The 24511-nt window shown below is 41.6% G+C and overlaps 2 protein-coding genes across 2 annotated transcripts; both read right to left on the reverse strand.

Moving 5' to 3' along the window:
• Nucleotides 1–45: 45 nt before the first annotated feature.
• jdp2b (Jun dimerization protein 2b) lies at nt 46–9482 on the reverse strand. Its single transcript, XM_084953529.1, has 4 exons — nt 9336–9482; nt 1562–1779; nt 1142–1246; nt 46–939 (listed from the first exon to the last, which is right to left on the reverse strand). Exons 2-4 carry the CDS (start codon nt 1754–1756, stop codon nt 748–750), a joined length of 492 nt encoding a protein of 163 aa, XP_084809655.1. The 5' UTR covers nt 1757–1779; nt 9336–9482; the 3' UTR covers nt 46–747.
• Nucleotides 9483–19590: 10108 nt separating this feature from the next.
• On the reverse strand, nt 19591–22912 carry LOC146371644 (protein c-Fos-like). Its single transcript, XM_084953385.1, has 4 exons — nt 22629–22912; nt 21851–22066; nt 21155–21262; nt 19591–20958 (listed from the first exon to the last, which is right to left on the reverse strand). Exons 1-4 carry the CDS (start codon nt 22755–22757, stop codon nt 20236–20238), a joined length of 1176 nt encoding a protein of 391 aa, XP_084809511.1. The 5' UTR covers nt 22758–22912; the 3' UTR covers nt 19591–20235.
• Between the last annotated feature and the right edge of the window lie 1599 nt (nt 22913–24511).

The following is a 24511-nucleotide window of genomic DNA, read 5'->3' on the forward strand; positions in this document are numbered from 1 at the left end:
AGACTGCAAAGACTGAAAGACAAATCACATCAAGTGATTCACAAGCATTTCATATATGTTTATGTATAGAAAGCAGTATAAAACAAGTACAATAATGGACAGACAACAAGTCCAAAAAATAAGGGTGTAAACATTTTGTGTATATGTGCTTTTCATGACGCCAGCGTCACCACAAATCGGATCAACCGGTAACTGCCATCGTCGAGGCAGGGTATAGAAATAAACATTGAAAAAAAAACAAAAAACCTCTACTCCATTTGGTGTATCTGTAATGAGTATTTTATCCTAATAACTCTACACCTGTATATTTCAGCTAGCATACATTAGGAAAACTGCAGAACACTGCACTGAAACAATGCCACACAATCTACGCAGGGCTTTTGTAACAGAGCACCATAGTGATATTAGTGTGTTTCCTCAGCGCTGTTTCCAGTCATACTCTACTGTTTCCATTGGTCCCTTTTTTGTAGAGATGGTTGAAGTAACAACGAGGCACAGCGGGTATCAACAACAACACTTAATGTGGAGATGAACCTGGGTATTTCCAGTCTTCCAATGGACAGAGCCAGCTCGTGTAGCAGTACTGAGGAAGCCCCACAACCTCAGATCTTTGGACAAAGTCTCCAAAAGTCTCCAGCTTGGAGCTCAAGTGCTTCTTTAGAAATGTATTGCCAGTTATGTTAACATATAAACGGCAGCCACGGTGGTGCTAGTTTGGGCTTCAGGAACTTCCCTGGTTTCTCTTTTTCACTTGGTTTCAGAGGACAGCTGCTCCAGCAGTGGGTTGGCCTCGCTCTCAGGAGTTTTGACGCTGTCGGTCCTCACGATGCATGTCGGCCGGTGGAGATTGAGCATCACCATTAGCTGCTGCCTCTCCAGACGGAGCTCCTCGATCTGGGCTTTCAGCTCCGAGTTCACCATTTCCAGACGTTCCGATTCCTGGACAAAGGCATTCAATTAGTACATACTACTGGAAAAAAAAAAAAAACACCTCACAGAGGACAATCTTTCGCTTAATGACTTGATATTGAAATTTGAGGACAAAAACTAATCTAACCACAAACATGAATAAGTGGTGTAGAGATCATGAAAAATGATTTTGTTCTGCTCTTCAGCGTGCAGTGCTGAATCATGAACTCACCCTTTGAAGGAAGTCAGTCCGTTCCTTCTTTTTGTTTCGGCATCGTGCTGCAGCTACTTTGTTTTTCTCTCGTCTTCGTTTCCTCCTTTCTTCATCTTCATCCATCTGCAAATACAAAGTATCATTAATATTAAAACAGAAGAGGTTTTTACATTTTACCGTTCTTATTTTTCCATTTCAATCACAGGTTGTACAAAAAAGTGGACACAGCCACCCTGAGGTTACCCCTTGGCTTACTGATTTGAAGCCATGAGTTTGACACTTTGGCTGCTACCATGTCTTCTGTTTTTGTGACCATACTTCGGTGACAGACAAAAATGACTCTTAATGATAAAACGATAAAGCCTGACTTGATTGGCTAATACTCCCATGACATTCACGTTTCACACACTCTATTTCCTCTTTTCTCTTCCTCCTCACCTCTGTCTTGATGGCCAACGGCCGTTTCCCCAGCCTGCCCAGGAAGTGCAGCGGAGACAGCATGGTGCCCAGCTGGCGGAAGTCAGCCAGCTTGAGTTGATCGGTGAGCGTGGTGGCCGAGATGCCCGCCAGTGGGCCCAGACTGGGAAGGGAGCCCGCCGCCAGCGAAGGGTCAGGTATCTGTCCCGGCATCATGTCCAACCCGGCCACCACTGCCGCTGTGGGAGGGGAGGGGAAGAGGCGAGGGGGTAAAGAGAGGAAGGAAAAGAGAAAAGAGGAAGAGGGGGATGATTAGGATGAGAGTCAAGCCTAAAAACAACTCGCTGACAGTGAAAATTCAGCTTTTTTTTCTCCACCACAGAGAGAAGCATAGTGCACACACCTATTTTAAATACTTGAGTCTGTAAATCTTCAGTTCTAAAAGAAGAAATAATGAAATTAATTAAAACAAATTTTTTTAAGACTTCATGGTGCCAATACTAATATTTTATTTAATCATAATGCTTTGTTATCAATTTCTGCTCACTTTCACAAAGGAAAAGAAATATTGATTATAAATACTAACTTAATTTTTTTAAAGTCTTGCAGCCCGCTACCTTATATCTGATCTATCCCTGCATCTGTACTGATAGCTACGGTTTTATTCATACCAAAAACCATGTCACGGGTGCATGCATTTTTCTTTGGATCCCCCCCCCTTTTCTGACTCCGTTATGATAACATAAACATTTATATTTATTATACTGCAGCCATCTGACAGCATCTTTTGTCTTATTATGATGTTATACAGCTTGCCTTTGACACACACACTCGTTTTTCACCATTTTTTGTCTTCGTCATCAAATATCTTTGTAAATACTGGCTGCTGTTTCTAAGAATGATTTCAAAAGTTGACTGTGTTGACAGCTGTGTTATCTTTTCAGTAGGCAGTGGGTGAAGAAAAGAAGAAAAAAAAAAAGAAAACACAAAAACCCAAACACACTCACACACACTCACACGCGCACACACACAGACAGTGTAAGCAGCGACATACTCATTGCTGTAGCTTCACATGCAAAAGGAAGCCACGAATAAAACTTTTCAAAAAGCTTTTGAAGCTTTTTGATCTAAAACACAGATCTATCTTATCTTAACTATTGTCTTTTACCTTCAGATAATTTACAAAGAAGTTTTGATCTCTGTTCATTTTTTTTTGTTTCCTCATGAAAAGGTTTTAAAAGTTATGAAAAGCATTTGTGCCAAAACAGAGCTGGGTAACACTCATGCATTCCATCACCACCCCTCTTCCAACAATTTGGGGTATTCTAGTGGGTTTGACCACAGTACTTTTTAATGTAATCAGGCAGGAATGAAGGACAGAGGAGAAAAAGCAGCATTCACGCAGGCATAAAGGAAGTGGCTGGAGAATTAAGACGTCTCTCTAATTACTGTAAGGCAGAGAGTTGGAAAACTTCTGATGGCCAAATAAAAAACAAATGTTCCAGATGAGAACAGTGTAACATGAACCGACTCTACCCTGTCCATCCCCGCGATCTCTGAGGAGAGGCAAACTGAGACCCACTGACTTTACTCTTACTGTTCCGCATTCGAGCAGAAAATAAAGGCACCCAAAAAATGGCAATTGTAAGCAAAACACTGGCAGACTATTTCACCTTTTCAGAGGGAATTACAAGTAGATCTAATCTATTTGACTAAATTCCTGCACACCTGATACTTCAACTTCTTTGGGTACACTGACAAAACATAGGCTCAACAGCCAAACTTGCAAATGGTATCAGATGGTATCAATGCAACTTTGGCGTTAACAGTTTAATTCACATTTGCTTCTTCGGTATTCAGCCGTAGCCGAACCTCCACAGGTTAGGCACCAACTGAACAAAGCACCTCTCACACCAAACCAACAAAGACGTGTATTGTGAAGTGCTACAAAAACAGCTAACTTTGCTGGTGGGTAACTAGCTGACAGGCTGACTGTATTTAAAGTTAAAGTAGTTAAAGTTTTTCTTTCATTGCTACCCCTTTTTCGCTGGGCTGAAAGACTTTCTGTATTACAAAGGCCATGGAAGAGGTAATGAAAAAAGCAGGGTTATGTAACTCTATTCTAATGTACTCCACCCTGTGCATGGGCTGGTCCCAAAGTGTTTTTACAGGCTCACTAGAGTTTACTGTCGTGCATGGCGGAGACCGAATCCAGCAATCAATATGGAACCTCTGAGATATATATGAACTAAATAAATCAAATTATTTTGTCTGTCTAATTTGCACTAGAATTCATTCATTTAACCATCTGCATCAAGTGTGGTGCAGAGGTCAGGTCTAAAACAGCCCTATAACCATAAATTTGTTAAGCTAAAACTTCAGATCACATTTAAACTAAAGATGCAGTGCACGCACAGTAAAAATAAGCTAATCTTGCTAATTCTTTTGATTTGTCAGAAGTCTGCATTATGTATTAAACCCAAGGACAAGTTGATGTGTGGAGCCAGTCCCTCATGAGGCATTTTATTACTTAAATCCCAACTGCCCCCTCTCTCTCGCCCTATGTATACTCCCATTTACACTGCACTTGGCAGCAGCCTGTTGTTTTTGCTGGAGAGGAAAAGAACAAGACAGCCCTAGTTTAAGAAAAAAAAAACCCTCAGACAAAATTCCTCCTCTCTGAAACTCACAGGAGTGTTGTAGTGGAGTGGAGGGTGCCAAGGCCAACTCGTTCTAAAGAAAGAGTGTGTAAGAACAAGGAAATACAGACAATAGTAGCGCTGCACAGCTAGTTGCTGATCAATAACTTTAATGGAATTCAAAAGACGGGATCCAAACTAAATTCCGGATTGAGAGGAAAGCCACAAGAACTCAAGCTTATTTTAGGATTAACGGAGCAAACTGCTCTGAGAGCCAAAATAGAGTCTAATATCAAAGTTGGCCAGACAGTCAGGATTGGTTTACAGACTCAAATTAGGCTCCAACCTGGGCAAACAATTTTTCAAGGGAAGCTGACATTGAAGAAAATATGTTAATTCAAGTATAATCTTATTTTATGTCGACTGGACTGGCTCAACACACCCTAGTGTAACCTAACTCTGCACTGTTAGATACGTTACAAGGAAAATCCCCCATTCCTCAGTACGGCGTGTTGAAACATGCAGTTGAAGTCAGCTCTTATATAGACATACACATGCGCTGATTATATAAGCTTAAATAAATCTCACATTTGACTGCACAACATGAGATCACACAAATCAAAAGTGTGCAGAGACAGTTTTTGCCAGCAGCCTCTAGGACAAAGGTGAAATGATGCATAAAAGAAGATGACTATCAGTAGGAGACATGAAAGTTGAGTTATACACCATTCCACACAATTAAGCTCCACTGTAAACTCTAACACATAACAGGCACTCAATGTGTCTCAGTTCTGAGTTAAACATGACTTTTAAGTTGAGTTGAGTAGAAAGTTTGTTGTGTTTAATCTGTTCCGTCTGCCACACAAGTGTCTAAAAAAATCCCCTTTTGCAAATTCAACACCCATTCAAGCCTTAAGACATGAAACCTCACAGAAGCTTCATCTGTACAACACAGGGAAAGTTTGCTGATGCATGTCTTGCGGGGTGTAATTATACATAAAAGCATGAGTCAAAGTGAATTTTACATTTTTCAAAAAAAGAGGGTACTTTTCTCCTTTTCTTCTGTCAGCAGCAGCCTGCAGCCGAAGATTAGTGGTCAGCGTTTGATGATGCAACGGCCTTACTGTGCTTTTGCAGTCGAGCAGAAAAGCCAGTGCCACAGCTTTTAGGTCCACAGCAGCCTCGGACAAAGACACCTACACAACACCAGCAGCAGTGTGGGCACCGCTAGCTCACTGAGGGGACATGAGCTGAAGCCAAGGGCGGTGAACGGAAACATCACGTATTAGCTATGAAATATAGGTTCTGGCATTAGCCCAGAGCCAATCTAACTGCATGCGAGTTAGCTGAATGTGTGTGCGTGCTCACGTCTTTTGCTAGGCCAAATGTGTCCATTTCCTGAAAGCAATTAGAAGTACCAAAGAATTCAGGCTCTTATAGACCAGCAGCATGACTGGAGGGCCCCGTTATCCTCATTCTTTTAAAAGACTGGCTGAGACGGTCAGAGCGAGGATACAGGGGTTTTCATAGGCTACTCATTACCTGCAGATAATACTGCAACCATTATGGCAACTGAAAACAGAAGTCAAAACTGCTTGCATTACGGGAAAGACATGCATGCTTCCCTTGATGCCATTTTACCACCATTTGTCAGCACACTATTAGAGTCTAATTTTGGATTAATAAGTCGTTGCACGGGCCACACACACCAGTGCACACCTTGCAAAAGTGCTTCTACAGCTCCAAACTCAACATGAGCCCTGAAAATGAGCAATGAGCATAGAGGCTGTGGCCAAGGAACACTCTCTCAATCTCCGGCCAAGGTCTAGGAGATCATCATTACCGTCTGCACTCAGTCAGGCTGTGTGTTGAGTTACAGCCTTTCGCAATCCTCTGAGGAAACCAGGGAATTTGGCACCAGCTTTCCTCAAGAACAGGACAGTCCAAATATACAGTGTCAACATTCCTCCAAGCCCTCATTATATTTTCATTGGAGGGACAGGACAAGACGCAGACATGGGATTAATAGGTGCTGGTCTGATGGAAGATGAGTGGAAGTGATTTTTTTTTCTTTTTTTTTGGGGGGGGGGGGGGGGGGGGGTATTTTTGTGGGTTAAATAGCTGCCGAGACAAAATTAACTTTACCAGAAATTCCTCTTATGGAATTGACTTAATACGCCCAAAGCAATTCAGTCCACAGCTAGTAATAGCAATACTTTTCCTTTACAGTTTGGAGTGAGTGGGATGGAGTGCAGCACATGCAGAGCTTATCTTTTGTTGAAATTACACAAGAGAAGCCCATTTAACTGCTGCATTTTATTGCAGACTTTGACCTGAGAACGACATTTTTTCCAGGCAAATCCAAACACTAAACACCTGCAGATATGCACAAAGCTCGCAGGCTGTGGCTGCCATCATTCAAACATTAGTATGTGATCTTTGGCTGTGTTCCTGCTTGGCCTACTTTGTGCCATTCAAACAGTCGCACATCTATATTCTGCATCTGGGTGGTCCTGGTCGAGTTATTATAACGTTACTATTTTTCCTCCAAGCTGTAAGTCAAGATTAGACTGTGCATGGCACAAAGCTTAGGCTTGGCTCAGACACGGATTAAAGGAGTCAAAATGCAAAATGCTGGCAAAAGCCTTTTTAAACGTATGGATTTCACATCTATGACAAATCCAAGACAAGTCCTGTGCAATCTCTGGCAACATGATATTGGCCAACCAAGTCCAGAAAATTAGATTTAATGCTGCCTGTTGAAACAATCTCAGTTCTTATGTAACTTGTGGTTGTCACTTTAATGAGGTTTCATACTTTGTCCTCTAGTGTTTCCTCATCCACCTCATGTCAAGACACTGTACAGTGCAGACACTGGAGCGATCAAACAAGCCGTTCGGTGCTTTTATTCCTGTCAAAGACTAGAAGCTAAAAGGTTTATGTTTAGCTCCACATTTAACACAAGGGGTTCCATTAATCTTTTTTTTTTTTCTAAAGGGTCCTTTTATAAGAAACACCAGTGTTTCTCTCAGTTACACCTTTGGACATGCGGCTGTTTGCTTCCACAGTTTGCATCTAGTCTCCTTGGCAAAAAGGTTTTTACAAACCATGTGGAAAGGCTTATGGGGGACTACAATGTGATACTGATAATGTGATACCCATAGCAGTGAATGGCTACTCCCCCAGCATTTTAGTATTAGCACCACTGAGCCTGGCTGTTGCATAGTTGGCTCGCTTGCCTGCAATGCGTCTGCTGTCTATTGAGTGTACTGAGGTGCAGCTTGGCAATTCTAGCTCTCCAGAGACACACTGGAAGGCATTTCTACTTAAAATAAACTCTGTGCGCCCACGTCCAGCCTCACAGCCCCGTCGGCCCCGCGCTGCCTGTCGGCTCGCCAGCCCTTCCCCATTAATCCACTGCAGCGTTCCATTTATGCAGAAACCATCCTACGGATGTGCCCAGGCAGGCGCTGGGGCATTTAAACCCTCTGCAACATGCTCATTCACTTAGACCCACACAAACACAGACACAGACACAAAGGAAGCATACAGTATATAAAGAGCACACACGAATAGTTTCCCCTGCGTGGCATATAGCTGTACGCTGCACCCGCTGAACGGTATGCACCTCCATATAGGAAAAAGCTGAACCTATGAACTTGCAAGTGACAACCATCCCCTACCAATCATTTTTCCAATTCCACGATTGGCCTCTAACCTTGAGGTCAACAAGGGCAGATAAGCTGGCCTGGATACAGTTACATATACAGTAAATATTTTTATAAGAAGTTGATAAGGGCGTGTTTTTCAGTAGCTCACACCATCAGCACGAGGAAAACAAACAGTCGCTGTAGTAAAAAAAAAAAAAAAAAAAAGTCAAAGGCTGGAGTATGTTTATCTGATATGCAAATATACATCTAAGCACCACACGCGTGTGTGCACACACACACACACACACAACCCCCACCCCCCTACACACAAACAGAGTTTCCTCTCAGCTCCCAGAAAACTACACTCAAGCATTTGGGGGCCAAAGCAAAGACTACAAATGTAAGCCAATATGAACACACATTCTTGGCTGTACTCGCATGCTCCCAAAGAAATCTCACACTTCATTTGCATTACTTATATTTCACGGTGAGCTAACAGCACCAAGATATTTTCTTCTCAAGAGAGCATCTCTGATTAATCGCATCTGGATTTGTCTTAAATTGATGCAACTTTGTTTGGAAAGTTTTACAATCTCCAGTGGACCCATTATTTTGTTGTTAAAATGTCATGTTAAAGACAGTTTTTAAGGATCAGACAAAAAAAACAAAACACATTTTCTCTCGTTTTCCCCGTTTTGTTTCTGTTTTATGTTATTAGAATGTAATAACTTTGGGGCTGACGAACCAAACAGGAATAAAATAAATAATGGGTGTTAATTCTGCAGACCTGACCTGCACGTCTTATCTTACAGCTCCCTGCAAAATTTTTGCATGGAGAAGCTGGACTGGACTAAGAGTCCGATATTAACGCTAATGCACAGAATGACTGTACAAAAACTTTTCAGACACATGTTTGCTGAAAGTGAAAGGGTACAGCCTTGCAGAGCCATGTAGCTCGCTGTAACAGGCTAGCGTAGCTAGCGGTTAACTTTGAAACTCTCAATGAGTGTAAGCCGTTGCATAACTGTCTTCAGAAAGCTAACCGACGCTTGAGTTTAGCAACACAGAAAGGAAGAATCCCGAGATGAAAATACACCCTGACACAAGCGGGCTATAATTTAGCTAACGAGGCTGTAAATAACGAGCTATAAAGCGACAGTTGCTACAACAGTTGTAACAACAACGGGCTTAATGGTTGCGGACGCAACAAATTGACTTCTGCGGTAGGAGCACGGAAAACTTTAAAACTGTAAGGAAACTAGGACTTTCTCGAGCAGCTGAGTGACAGTAGGTTTTAATATAGGAATACGTACATAAATGTCTCACGGGAATTTGTAATACATACCGAGGAAAAAATGCACTGTGGTAAATGTCTACAACGTAGTGAAAAAAGTGTGAGAAAAATGCAAAAACACTAAGCCTGGCATTTTAGCTAAATACGAACACAGAAACAAAGACTGGGAGGCAACGGCAGCATATATCTCGACGCTTCGCTAACACACTTACCTGTTGTAGGTCCAAAAAAATCCGCAGTATTAGGAGGACCGTGTGGGAGTCAGGAGTCGGATATGGGGTTTTGGGACTAAGTGAGGTCGTTGCATCAGCCCGTTTAAGTACTGAACTCGGCTCAGGAATGCGGAACTGCTGCGTCAGACGTAAGCATGGATGAAAATAGGAGGACGACTGAGGCCCCGCCCATAGCAACAAGAAAACATACACAGACTGCGGAGAGGAAAGTTTCAGCCCGGGGGACACACGGAGAGAAAGAGATACACACTCCCGGGTAAATACACGTCTGCCACGACAATAAACGAGTCAATAAATAAAATTGTGACTGTAAACACACCGCACTCATCTTAGCTGCGGGTGTTTGGCACTGCCAACAACAAAAATATAGACTACCAGTCCAAGTAGTAAGTTATTTATAGCCTATAATAAAAAGGTTATGTTGCAATGTGACAGTTTTTATCAACTATATCAGTACGTGCAGCGCTAACAAGTCACACACAAAGAGATTTTCATAGTCATTGTTAATTTAAGGCAGGGGGTGTCAAACATAAGGCCCAGGGGGCCAGAGACTGCCTGTGCAAAAACTTCAGTCCCGCCTACTGGATGGCTTTGAACAATGTGAAAGAGATCACAAACTTCGGACTTTTAACTTTATTTTAGTACGTTTTACAGCTTTTCCTATTAATAACGACCCCACCCATGGTCATTCAGACTGGCCTGAGTAATTAAGCAGTAGAATTACTAGATATAATAATAGAATAATACAATTAAAAGGTAAAGTTAGATTTTTATAGCACCATCTGCTTTTTTGTAAATTAACAAAAAAAAACGCAAACATTTTTTATATAATTACAGGGCAGTCTGGCCAAATTACAGAACCTTCTATCTTTCATTTATTTCTTATAATTTAAGTCCATATAGTTGTGCTGACAGATGTACTGCAGTAGCATTTCTTTTTCAGGTAGAAAACTGTGACCTGCTGTTAAAATCACACTTGTTTTTCTCATATTATGATATCTTAAGGATTCCATTTGCATGTCTGTGAAGGTTCTCAGTCATCCAGATCATGGTAATCTAAGAAACTTGACTGGACTTCTTTAAGTTTCTTGAAGACGTTTCACCTCTCAAGCTTCTTCAGTTCTAAGATCTTTAGATTCAATTTGTATTTACTCTGACAGAAAGGTGAGTTTCACTAGTCTGGCCCACTTAAGATCAAAGTATGTGGCCCACAATGTAAAATCAGTCTGACATCCCTGATTTAAGACATTTTTAGAGGCCCAAAGATATGAACGCAATCCATGCATGGTTTAATTATGACTTACCAATTTAGTGCATATGGAAATGTATTGATTTGTGACCAATAAGGCCTCTAACATTCCCCTTTCCTTCTGTTGTTTTTCATTTGAATATAAATAAGATATAAACTACTGTGCAAAAAATCTTGAAGGAGCTCCCATTTCTTTATATTTTTCTGGGGAAACAGCACATATGTGCACTGTTTTATTGAAACACACAAATATAAATGGAAATGCACTTTAAAAGGCAAAAACTGAAAAGGGAGTTTGTGCAATTCTAACAAGAGTGAAACACAATATTCATATTTTATTCAACACAGCCTGAACTCTTGACTGACAGACCTGCCCTGTGATTTATAGATGGCTGTAGACACTCACTGTTGCACCTCTCTCCTGACCTCTTCACCACACGTCAACAATGATTTGATCCAAAGACGTCAAATTTGGATTTATCAGTCCATAAGACGTATTGCCACTGATTCTCAGTCTTGTGTAATTTGACATACCTCAGCCTTTCCTTCCTGTTTCGTGTCTCTTAGATTATATGATTGCACTTGATGAATGAAGATAAAAATGACTACAAAAAATATGAGCATTAACAAGTATTCACAAGAAAGAAGAAGGAAAAAACTTAAACGTAGTAATTAAAGTAATCTTTCTAATCCTGTGGGAGCACTTATTTAACCTGGGCATTCTTACGTGGTGCATATACACTGCTTGCATGTACTAATATCTTTATTAAAGTGATATTACTGCTGAGTAGATCACACAAGCCTGCAGTGTTTTTGCAGAAGTGTTAAGAATTGACTGAGCATAGATTTAAAAAATATTTTTATGCAAATCCCTGGAAAAACCTAGTCTGAGCATAGCCTCACAAAGGGAATGCTGACATTGGAGTCCTGCAGCCTACAAACAAAGAACCAAACAAAAAAAAGTCTCAATTGAACATCTGGAGACTAAATGTTTTTGAACTCTTCCACTGAAAACTAAGATCTTATGTTTGCTGTGGAGAATGAAAGTGGAAAGTTTGTGCCAACCTCATATCTGATTTTAACGTGCATGTTAATGAGCAGAATCTCTGACTTCACTTTTAGTTTGTAAATAAGCTTCTTTAAGCTCTGTCATATGGAAACTTGAAGCCTGGATTGCGTATGATCTGCCTATTCAATAAAGTACACTACTTACAGAGGACACATACATATTTTTAGGGGATTTATGTTTTTTAAGGGAAAAACTATAGTACAGCAGTATAATTCAGGGGATATTTAAGGCCATTTCTGTTGTTTTCAATTTAATCTGATGACTTGCTTTTCAGTTGTCAAGTTTCTACTTTAGTTTCCTTGTTGTGTCATAAACAAAACTACATCTGAAGGTGTTTTTTGGAGAGTTGGCACCACAGTTTCACTGCGCTTCTTTCACCTTGTTTTTCACCCTTTACCCTTTTGGCTCTCAAAGGTACAGCTGCAGCTGCAGCATACCTTTTCTTAGAAAAGTTCAACACGAAGGTAAAAAAAAATGTGGTTAAGGAAGTTTGTTGCACAAATAATGCAGTCAGTCCTGCAGGGTATTTGCACAATAGCTACCCTGAAAGACCATTTTTGTTTTCTTTATTCATTCCTTGTCCTGATTGAGCATAAAAGAGAAAAAAAAACCCAAACAACCGTGAACAAAATTGTGCTGAAATATTTCTAAAGGTGGTTCCAGAAAGTTCTGAAAGCCTCTTCCTAATGCTTCCCTCTACTGTGGGCAACAGAAACTACATCTAACTGGACATTTCTACTTATAGGGACGTGCAGTTATTGTTTTAAAAGGCTACAAACAAACTGTTGCCACTATAAGGAGTTGCTTTTTGCCCTCTCTCACTTTATAGCAGTGTTGAGTTATGCATCTCCTTTTATATATTGCAGGTACAGCTGAGAAGTTGTGCCAAAATTACAAAATGGATGTAAACAGCGCTGTCACCCCCAAACACTGCTATTGTTTTCTGGTAAATCTTCAAACTGCTTTAAAAGCACCTCATCTTAACACACCAAGCCGTCCTCATTGTCTCTTATTGCGTGTCATGTTTTTATCTTCAACATCAGCTTAGGCTCAGTTTTGGTTTTGCACGATGCCAGCTCAACTGTTCAACCTATAAAAAGCGGCTGAGTTATTGGAGGCTCACCAAAATGCCCCGCTCTGTTCCTTTTTTTAGATTCTAATTTGGTTCTCTGCTGTGATTTATGCCTCGCATCTGACGGCAGGTCGGGGCCGACTGTGCGTCAGAGTCGCTCTTAACGCAGATGACAAATTTTTAGGGGAGACATTTGGAGTTAATAAAGCAGAACTGAGTCCATGACCAGACGGATTATTATAAAACACGAGGGTCCTGGACGTCTGTGGTTAAAACAGAGGTAGCACTCCCTTTTCAGCCGGGTTCCTTTGTGCCTGCAGGGAGGCAGCCAGAAATGTCACTCACTACATGAACACACATGGTGCACATTTGACATTCGAAGACAGAGCCGTTACTCACAAAAACAATGAGCCTTGATAATGAAACTAAGAAAATAACACAGCGTGGTATACAGGCAAGTGTGCAGAGCACGTTAGTTAAAGGAAAAAGATCTTTAGTGAGCGTGTAACAGTGCACAGGAATGACCAAAAAGGGTGCTGGTAAAGAAAATCCAGGTCTGTCTCAGGATGTGTAAACCACAAAGTTTCTAAAGCTACTTTCCTGTTTAAACCTTTGCAATCGTATCTCAACGCCTGCCTATAAAGAGCTTTATTATTTGTCTGCTGCAATCCTGCTTTGCATTAAAGCACGAGCTCGGGGGCACTTTTGAGCAGCTGCCACCCTGATTAATGGAGAGTGAGTGGAGTTTGTGGTTTTGCTGCTCTGCCAAACTCGTGCAGAGTTCATAATACGTGGGCGTCAGAAGTCAAGGTAAAGCAAAACCAAATATTTTTTGCCAAAAGCAAGTAAGCATTTTTATTTATTTTTTTCTGTCTTTCTAATCATTTGTTACATTTCCAAGTCTTCATCACATTCTAAAATTGATAAACAAGTTCAGTCACACTTCTTTATCTTTTCCAAACCCTTGGCCTGAATAAATTCCGTAGGTTAAATGTTTTGCTGTAATATTATCCAACAGCACATCTTTGGGAAATACCCAGTGAACCAGACACCTCCAGACACAAAATCTGACTCATTAACCTCCACGCTGCAGACACTAAATGTTATTTTTAACACTACTCCATTTGATTTCCTTCCTTCCTTTCTTCTTCTTTCCCAAGAATCTCAGACAGTTGTAGACTAAATCATAACGTGTCTATTAATTGTGCGAAGACTCACACGACAGCTCAGGTTATTTAAAACTTTATCACAGATGTCCTGAGTTTTGCCAGCCTTTGGAAATACTGTGTTACTACAGAATGACATTTCCCATTTTCTGACAGCACCGGAGCAAATGGAAATTCTTGTTTTGTCACAGTTTATTCAGCGAGCGTCACATTGTTCATACTTTGACTCTTGTGGCGACATGCCAACATTAAGGAGTACACTAACTGAAGCATTTACAATGCACCAGCAGGTGTAACACACAGAAATGCTTACATGTGGTGCTTTAGCAGACTCCATTCACAGAAATCAAGCCAACTACACACTTCATCTCTCTTTCACAACAGACTCATCTATCATAACACTACTCTTCCTCCCATATCATGCTGCATCAAATCCTACAAGAAGCACATTTTTCCCTTCCTGTAACAATCCAAATCTTTTTTGTATGTGTGGCAACTTATTCGTTTGGTACTCAAGAAAAGAACAGGTCAGCCATTTCAATATAAACTCCTGAATCAGCACAAGATCTTTCTGATGTAATACTGAAAGTGCCATCTTGCAGTTGGAAGGAGACGGTGAGTTCACGCATGTACCAGCACCATTGTTGGCAGCATTACCCATATCAGGTGACCTAACCTTTCCCAAAAAGCACATGACATTGATTTATCCCTGCAAATATAGCACTTCCTCGGGAATATGACGGCAAGCAGGAAACAGATTGGTAAGAAGGTATGTGAGATAACAGAGCTGGAAACGTTGAGCAACGTGATGAATAACAGAAAGATGGAAATCTGGAACCGAGGCAAGCGATGTGAGACATACTACAGGGGACTGATATCGCTGGAAATAAGTCCAACCTGAAAGCCTTCGAGCTTCTTCGTGTTTTGCTCAATTCATTTGAGTTCAACTATAAACACAGACACACAGAAACATATGTAAATACCACATGGCCACATAAAAAACACAAGGCTGCCACAAATCTGTTCAAATCTTTAAAAGAAAAGATTTGAAAGTGGAGACTTTGTCTAAGCAATATAAGTGGAAAGTAGCAGCTAACCAGCCTGCAGCTGAGCTGATAAATGTGCACAGATGTTGGATTAAGTCTTTATAAAGCTGTTAACATGCAAACATTTGATTATTATCAAATCCCAAATGCAGTACATTAAAAACAAACCACATGCCTGCAGGCTCTTTTACACAGGAAACACTCAAATAAGTCAGAGTAAGGCAGAGGTGTAAATACTATATTTAGCTGTACACTCAGGTGGGAGTTTTTTGTTTATTCTTGCCACCTAGATCTAGGGACAGTTTAAGATTACATGTTTGACGGTAAGGTTATTGAACTTGAGTTTAAGGATTAAGCTTTTCTTGCATTTACAGGTGATGCAAGAAGAGACTGAATCTGCCTGAACATGCCCACCTCTTCTCCAACGGGAGAAGCACGCATATGAACTTGAGGAACATCCCATTCTTAATCCAAAGGCTTTAATATGATGTCGACCCACCCTTTGCAGCTATAAGAGCTTCAACTCTTCTGGGAAGGCTTACCACAAGGTTTAGGAGTGTTTATGGGAATTTTTGACTATTCTTATAGGAAGTGCATTTGTGAGGTCAGACACTGATGTTGGACAGGAAGGCCTGGCTCACATCTCTGTTCTAGCTCATCCCAAAGTTGGGCTGAGTGTGCAGGCCAGTCAAGTTTTTCAACACCAGACTTGATCATCTATGTCTTTATGGACCTTGCTTTGTGCACTGGTGCACAGTCATATTGGAACAGGAAGGAGACTTTCCCAAACTCATAAAGCTGGGACCACGAAGTTGTCTAAAATGTCTTGGTATGCTGAAGAGTTGACCCCTTAGTTCCGAAGGGGTCAAGTGCAACTTCTAAAAAGAATAAAAACACAACATAATCCCCCCCTCTACCAAACTTTCCACTTGCCGTCATTTCCAATTGCTTCCACTTTGTTATAATAACACTAACAGTTGACTATGGAATATTTAGTAGTGAGGAAATTTCACAATTAGACTTGGTGCACAGGTGGCATCCTATCACGGCACCACACTGGAATTCACTGAGCTCCTAAGACCGACCCATTCTTAGACAAATGTTTGTAGAAGCAGTCTGCATGCCTGAGTGCTTGATTTTAAACACATGTGGCCATGGAAGTGATTGAAACCCCTGAATTCAATGATTTGGATGCATGAATTAAGGGGGTTGGATTTTATGCTACATTTAAATGTCTCTAATGTGATCACTGTGGCTGCTGTACAGACTGAGATTTTACACAAAAACAAGCAGTTTATAAAATATATTATGGGTTTATGAATATGCTGCAGATAAATAGGCACCTTTGATCAGATTCAGTGTTATAATACTACTGCTAATGTCTGTTTAAGTGCTCATCCAGGTCATGGTAGTCTAAGGAGCTTGGATAGAAAGCAACTGCACTTCTTCAAGTTTCTTAAAGATGTTTCACCTCTTATTTAAGAGGCTTCATTGGTTCTAAAACCAAAAGACGGACAGTCCCAGGTATTTAAGTGAGTGTTGTCCTTTAAGTTGCTCTTTGACTCACTATTAATCATGTGCCTTATCACATGAACCAAAGTGTGAAAAAGGCGTGGTTCATTATCAGCAGAGGTTTCGGGTGAAACTACTGTCTCACCCCATCAAATGTAAAAATGTATTCAAGAAACTTAAAGAAGTCTTTCTGTCCAATCTCCCAAGATTGCAGCTTGTACAACATACAGTATGCAACATGATGCATCAGTAATAAATATCCAATAAACAACATATAACAATGAAAGGGCTCATTTCTGTGCTTGCATTTGATGCTTAAAAAAACTGTTGTTGTTGCAAACATATTTTAATGCTTGCAGCGTCACCACTTCTCATTCTGATGACGTTGCTACTTTTTCTTAGCTCAAGTTAGAGAACAAAAAACCACTTCTTTCACTTAGCAATCCCTGGTCTCAATCCCACTCTTAAAATAAAAACTCCTACCGCTCACATTTCACACACAAAGTTTGGTCGTGAACAACTCTGGCTCTCTGATATGGTACAACTGTGAAACAGGCTTCGGGAGGTGAGAAGCATCACGCTGCTGGACACACATAGTTTGATGGAACAAGTGGAGTGGACGGAGTGAGTGAGTCACGAAGCATCAGAGCTGTTGACGGGCCCATCCGTCAGCGCTCTGAAATAGCCATGCGCCAGGACATCACACGCACACAGTTGATATATAAAAAGAAGAACAAGAAGTTTAGTCGTGAGATAAATGGTGAAGAAAAGCACACAGGACCCTCAGAAACACTGAACTGAAGTTTGTCTAATATCTGCAAAGGTGAATGTTGCTGGCACTTCCAAATGAATTAGATTGGTTTATGCACCATTAAAAAAGCTGATCCAGCCACAAACAATTTATCAGCAGCAGATCAGGCATGTCCATATTCAAGGCAAAGCTTGAGATGTACATTATTTCTTGAGAAATGACCTCAGTTTATTGCAGTGTTTGTGCTTAAATGCATCACTGTTGCAAATAAACATTCAGAAAATATCTTAAAAGTAAATCATCCTTAATGCCATGTCAGTCAGTTTCACAGTGCCAATATGTGGACTTATGTGCACAGTATACAGTGCAACTGGAATGTATTGACAGTGCTTCACTTGTTCCACATTTTGTCCTGTTACGGCCTTTTTCCAAAGTGGATGCAATTATTTTTTCACCTCAAAATTCTACACTACACCCCATAATTTATTAATTTATTAACAACAGAAGACAAAAATATAACGTGTATACAAATATTAACAGCCTTTGCTTCATTGCTGCAGAAGTTTTTCTGTACTCTTCCCCAGATCTGTGCCTTGGTATAATCTTGTCTCGGAGGTGTACAGACAATTCCTTGGACTTCACGGCTTCATTTGTGCTCTGACATTCATTTTCAGCTGTAGGACCTTATATAGACAAGCGCGTACCTTTCCAAAGCATGTCCAATCAACTGAATTTACCACATGTGGACTCCAATCACGGTGTAGAAACATCTAAAAGATCATCGGTGGAAACAGGGGGTACCTGAGCACAATTTTAAGTGTTATGGCAAAGGCTGTGAATACTTCTGTACATTTATTTTTAATAAATTTGCGAGAATTTCAAACGAATATCGAGAGTAGAATTTTGAGGTGAAAAATGAATTGGATCCATTTTAAATAAGGCTGCAACATGACAAAATGTGAAACAAGTGAAGCACCGCGAATACTTTCCAGATGTGCTGCACTCTCACATCCACACCTGTGGCCTGCTTAGATTTACCAGTCAACCAAATATGCATGCTGTAAACCGAGTCCCTTCAAGTCCACAAATACCCTAGCATATACACTAAAACTGAGCTGCGTCAATTACAGTAAGAGGACTTAAATATTGGATAATTTTAATAAGATAACCCTAATAACAAATTCCCCACGTGTTGGACTAATAAAGGTTATCTTATCTTATATAACAGGCAGATCGCATGCTTTCCTAAGTATCACTGATAACTTCTAAAGATGAACAACTCGATTTGGTTAGGTCTGTTTGTGCAAACGTAACAACTGAGGTATTCAAAGGGGGAAGTGAAAGCCCTGCACCCCTCATTACATGACAAATTCTCTGCTCTGCTGTTGCTCTCGCTGTAGCCACCCCTACTGATGAAAAGAAGAACTGCACCGTTCACTGTTAAGGCATGACATGCAAGCCGTGTGCTTTGTTGCAAAGGACTTTGTGTTATGAGTAAAAAAGGATAAAAAGTAATCCTCTGGGATGAACGTGCTTACTGCAAGCTTGAAACACTATCTTCTCCTTGAAGGACAAACCCCAGCAGGTTTATCCCTCATTAAACCCTTCGTTTGCTGTTCCGAGAAATGCCTCGGCACCTCTAAATTACCGACTGCACCGCTTATCGTCAGTCACGTGACCACCCGCTCCGTAATTGATGAGAAACTTGGTCTTTAATGAGGCTCGCGCTCTCCTCTGGATCGTTTCTTCTCCAGCTCCGAAATTTAACACCCGCTGCTATGGATACAAAACAACTGCAACTACCCAAATATGGTCAAAGGAAATGAAACGAAACGGCAATCGCGTGCTGACGTCACGCACAGCACGCATTGCGCTGCCGTGTGTGCGCTCGGATTCCCTTGACCGAGACAATAGTGGAGCAGAGAGCAGGCTGTGAATAAATAATTAACCTGCTGTTTGCGCTGCTTCCCACTCAATTCAAGCACGTCTCCGTCCACAACGCGTCTCCTTTATGTAATCCCGAAGCCAGAAATAGGCGCAATGCCGTCTTTATGGATTGATACTGAGACGAGAACATCATTAATACCACCCTTAAATTTAGGATTTTTCTTCTTCTGACGTTTTAGTGAGTGTTTGGTAGGTCAGATTCATATTAATCTGGGTTTAAAGCAGTTTTATCACAGATGAAGTTTGCATTGAAGGTGTTCAGCTTTTCTTCGTCCTCCTCCCACCACATTTCCAAGGCATCTCATGGTTTCTTCATCTGCTGAGGAACTTCATGTAAAGTCACTAACTAAGCAAGGCTGTGGTGCCGACTATCTATTCATATGAATGCTCCTAAATCAATAACAAGAGCAGCACAGCATTAATTGCAGTTGTGGTATTTTATTTCCAGCATATTTTATCAATATCTAGTTTCTAGTTTTCTTTTGTTTCTGATTTTGTTTGTTTGTTGTTGACTTTTTTGCATATCTATATTTTCATAAGTAAAAAAATAAACTATGTCATAAAATACATCTCAATAAAATACATGGCATGATCTTGTTTTTCATGGAAAACAAATGTAAAAGGAAATGTCAGTTCAGGTCTGGAGGAGGGGGGCACCTTACAGCAAGATGTTACACTTACATATTAGTATCCTTCTATAATTCACTTGTTACAACACAGCTTTGTCAAAAACAGTGTTACACATATATTAAGCTACTCAGCAGGATCTCGTTTCAGACCACACGCAGAGCTTTTTTTTTAACAACACAATACCATCTCTTCTTAGATTACAGATGACTTGTATTTGCATGCATTTTACTAGCACAAGGTCTCATCTCAGACAACTGCAGCAACAGCATGGAAGAACTCAACCGTGTTTACAGTCACAGAAAAACACTGCGTCTACACAATCTCTGATTTTCAGGTATATGCACGACATCGAAACTCACACTACAAAAGGTTATTTGAGAGCGACTGGAGCTTGCTGGCTGGTTAGAATACAGTATTGTTGCATAACTTCTTTGCATTCACAAGGCCAGGAGTGTGGGCGAGTTAAGACTATCTTTCATTAACTCGGATGCACCGAGGCTGCCTTTGAGGCACTCGGAACCGTCAGCCAGGGAATCAATCTCGGAGTGATTGAAGGAAAACACTGTGCGGTAATTGCTACAAGTGGGACTGGAAGACATGACTGGGGTGCTCAGAGACTCAAGGTCGCTTGCCACGGACTTGTACAGGGTTTCCCAGTCTGAGAGGCAGAAGGGCCCACTCAGGTCAGTACTCTGTAGTATGTCAGGGACAGATGCGGCCGTCTCGGGCGTCACGTCCATCTGTATGCTGGGCACCAAGTCATCCAAGTCATCTCCTTTCAGTTCCTCCAGAGCCTCCTCTTCTGCGCTGGAACACAAAAGGATGTTGGAGTTTCCCAAGATGGCTGCAGCAGGGATGCAAGGGACACTGCTCATGTCTTGACCAATATGGGCTTCTCCAGCTGTGCTGCTCTCTGGGGTTTTTCCATTCTCTAAAATGGAAAGCAGCTGCGGGGAGTCCGGTGGATCCTGCAGCATTGTGTCAACATCCTCTTCCTTATCATCCCCCTCATCATCATCACCATTGCCGTCATCATCTGAGGAGAGTTTGCAGGACGGTTGGTGGGAAGCTAAGACATGCTCTAGTCTCTCTTTCTCCTTCAGCAGGTTGGCAATCTCTGTCTCCAGGGTGGACTTTTCTTCTTCTAAAGTATCAGTTTCCTGAGGGAAAGAGGGAGAAAGAGAAAAGAAAAGAGCATGAGCAAAGCACAAAAAAACCCCTAAACAAAACAAAAAAAAACTATGTGGCTCTACCGCTCTGCTTCGCTGTTGTGAACTGAGACATTATTCATCTTTGGAAGTATGCATATACTGTGAGAATGAATCCTCTATAATGATTTAACAAAGCATTACTTACAGCTTGAAGGGTCTCTATCAGCTCCCTCCGCCTGTTACGACACTTGGCTGCCGCAATTTTGTTCCTCTCCCTCCTGATCCTCCTCCTTTCCTCCTCCTCTTTGGAAGGCTAAAATCAATCAGAAATAGCCCATTAATTTAAACGCTCATCCCACTAAGTCTTGCCATGTCGGCAGTTGGCTCTTAAACACCGTTTCTTGTGCCAAAGTGACAGAGAGAAAAAAATCTCCTATGCAGTGAATGCTGATGTGGTCGGTGAAGACTCTCAGTTCAGGCGTTAAAATGCTGCACCACTGGCACGGTCTAGCCAGTCACGTGAACGCGCATTGCATGCAATTTCCTATCCCGCACATAAACAAGGCTGAGCTCGTTACCCCAGCCAAAGTAACCGCTCTGCACCAATTAAACATGATCAAATCGGCTTATGACTGACTCCCCGCAGCAAAAATATTCAGATCAATCCGCTAACACTTTATTTCCCCACGACAGGGAAAGAAAAAAAGCAGTTAATTGCATCCCGTCCCGCTAAAATATCGCGATATCTCAGTTTTCACATTAAGCTTAATGAGTGGAAACGAGGTCGTTGGGGATGGTGTGGGGATCGGGGCAGAGTGCTCGTTTGCTCGCTGTACTGACTGATTGATTGACTGGTTGATTGACACATCAGCATCACCGCCCACCCCTCTCTTCTCTTTACCTGCTCTTTCGGCCCTTTCCTGTTGCTGGCTCTCGCCTTGTTTGCACCTGGCCGGGAAGACGACTGGGTCGCTGCATGAGTTTTGGGCTTTGCACGGCAGGGCGACGGAGAGGCAGATGTGATGACTGTAGGCTGCACAATCCACTTTAGTTCTGGCGATGTTGAGATTGCAGTCACAGTCGGAACAAAGGAGGCTGCTGCACTGGTCTCAGTATCCTGGAAAAACCCACACCAGACAGACATGCATATGCATGCAGTAAAATACTAATTTAGCGTATCTGACGAATGGGTGACCACGTTATTGGCTGACCTTTAGCAATGTTTAAATGTTACATCAATCATTTGTCCAAGGAATGTCAAAGAAGACAAAAAAATCTGCTCTCTGTAAACACCTCAGAACCAGCCTCGTTTCATATCGTGTCACATCTTCATCAGTTTTTATGATAGATAAAAAAAAAAAAGGTTGCAACGAAGACTGTGAAGCAGACAGCAGTACAAACAGTTTTATTTAAATAATAATATCATTGCGCTGTTTTTGCTTGTTTGTTTGTTTGTTGGGGTATTTTTTTAGGGATTTTCTACAGAGATACGCATGTTTTTCGAGTCGTTTTTCCAACATGGGATAGTAATCCTGCTAGGGGAAATGCAGTGCATGAAAATGACTTCATAAAAATGTGAAGAATTTGAGGAATGCAGTTCTATCACCCGCATGCGTCAAACACAAGATTACGCTTTGTGATCAGGTTTTTGTGTGTGTAATGATGAGATCCGGCTCTACCTTGGTGCTGTCCACTGATGATGAAAGCGAGTCAGGAGGATGCTGACTGCACCCAGGGGTGTCCCCGCCAGGCGATGCTGTGCTACAGCTGGACGATAAGTCGAACTCAGTGCTGGAGTCTGGATGCATGGTTTCATTAAAAAATAAAAATTCAAAATAAAATTAAATCACCGCATAAGAGACTGAACAGTCAGTCTGTGCTAGACAGAAAACGGATGTCCCGGACGCCTATATTCCATTTGCCAGGTTCATAACTGTGCACATAGTGGAGAGGCCCGCCTTTTATAGTGAGCTGGAATTTTATGAATGAAATCTGTGTGGTGAGACCGAACCATTTCACCGAGGGAGAAGTGACTGGATAAAGGGGTTAGCAGATGGGGTTTTTTACAGTTCAACAATCAAATCACTGAAGTGCGTAAAAATCAACACTAGCCCACTGTTTAATTTCAGCTTATTATCAGAACTCAAATGTTTTTTTTAAAAAAGTGTGCACATAGAAAGTGGCACCCCTCCCTCCAAAAGGTGCCCACCGCCATGAATGAACTACGTCACTTCATGTATGCAGCATCTGCATCACAGGCTATATGTTCCCGTCATGCCCTCAGATGTTCTCGACATTTAGCCTTTGTTTAATGCTTCTGGGCATTTACGGTAACACGAGCTCTCAATGCATTAGAAGGAAAGTGGAGGCAGTGTAATAGGCTCCATTAATAAATGGTTTTAAAATAGCCAGTGTGGTGCTTCCCCGATTCTTTCTCCTCCAAACTGTCCACATTAGAACAATGATTATGCACTAATGTTCCAACTTCTATTTATAGATACAAAATAAAATCCGGCATTAATTTAATTATTTCACAAAGCTTCCAGCACACTGCCTGATTATTTATAAGCCGTCATAATTAAGTGTCATTCACGTATCACATTGCCTTTCACCTGTCTCTACATATGAATAGAGCTCCAGCAACAGAACTGTCGCTGAAGCCAAGCAGCCAATCGCCGAATGGACCGGTCGAGCCATATATGGTATTTCCGGGAGGAGATGGGGGAGAGGGGGGGGCGTGCTGTGGCACAAGGATAGCGCGCAGACGGACGCTGCCGGGCTGTGTGTGGCCCACTCACTCACTGCCGCAAAAAGAAAGTAAAACAAGCTCTCAGAGACTGACCCTGTGTTGTACCTGATATCAGCGTCATCAGCTGCGCCAAGAATGCCCGCACAGGCGTTAGTTTGAGGATGCGAAGGATTTGACCCACCTTTCCATATAAGGGTGGCAATTAGGTGCAGCCGCAGATGTGCAAAACACACTCATGAGGGAATCGGAGAATTCAAGAAGGCCAGTGACTGATATAATTTCTAGACAGGAGCAACGTGACTTACTTTCTCACAGACTGTAATGAAGTTTATCAGGAAAAAATTAAAGCCCGGGCTTTAATTGATGTTCCCGCATAACCTAATTCTGCTCCCATAACAAGAACTTGCGGACCGGATTGGGCTATATTTAGGTTTCATGTGACCTCACGAATCCACCCAAGTGAAAGGGATAAGCGCTGGATAGAGTGAGAGGCTCCCCCCTGTTTGCTCTGTGCTCCCGGGTACTTCCCGGCAGTGGCAACCCCCCCGCCTTGGGCCCTATTTACCGGCACATCACTATTGGTGGTCGGCTTGAGCGGCCTGGGACAAAACAAAGTTCAAAGGTCGAACAATACTCACCTCTCAGCACATCTCTAACAGTCGTCTTCTTCAAAGCAACTTGAGCGTGAATGCGCAAAGACTGTGGAGTTTATTTTTAGATCCACTGGCATCCAAGTTCACGGTCATTTTAGTGAACTGTTCTCCTTTGAGGAGCCAAAGAGCAGTGATAAAAAATAAATAACTTCCGCTATTA

The sequence above is a fragment of the Perissodus microlepis genome, chromosome 15, assembly GCF_051167445.1.
Source record: "Perissodus microlepis isolate ML-2025 ecotype Zambia chromosome 15, ASM5116744v1, whole genome shotgun sequence".
Taxonomy (NCBI): Eukaryota; Metazoa; Chordata; class Actinopteri; order Cichliformes; family Cichlidae; genus Perissodus; species Perissodus microlepis.

Coding starts and splice junctions, on each gene's coding strand:
- jdp2b (XM_084953529.1), bottom strand. CDS start 1,756: ATGATGCCGGGACAGATACCTGACCCTTCGCTGGCGGCGGGCTCCCTT. Junction 1,247..1,561: donor CGTTGGCCATCAAGACAGAG/GTGAGGAGGAAG, acceptor TTGTATTTGCAG/ATGGATGAAGATGAAGAAAG. Junction 940..1,141: donor GGACTGACTTCCTTCAAAGG/GTGAGTTCATGA, acceptor GCCTTTGTCCAG/GAATCGGAACGTCTGGAAAT.
- LOC146371644 (XM_084953385.1), bottom strand. CDS start 22,757: ATGCATCCAGACTCCAGCACTGAGTTCGACTTATCGTCCAGCTGTAGC. Junction 22,067..22,628: donor CATCAGTGGACAGCACCAAG/GTAGAGCCGGAT, acceptor GGGTTTTTCCAG/GATACTGAGACCAGTGCAGC. Junction 21,263..21,850: donor GGAAAGGGCCGAAAGAGCAG/GTAAAGAGAAGA, acceptor GATTGATTTTAG/CCTTCCAAAGAGGAGGAGGA.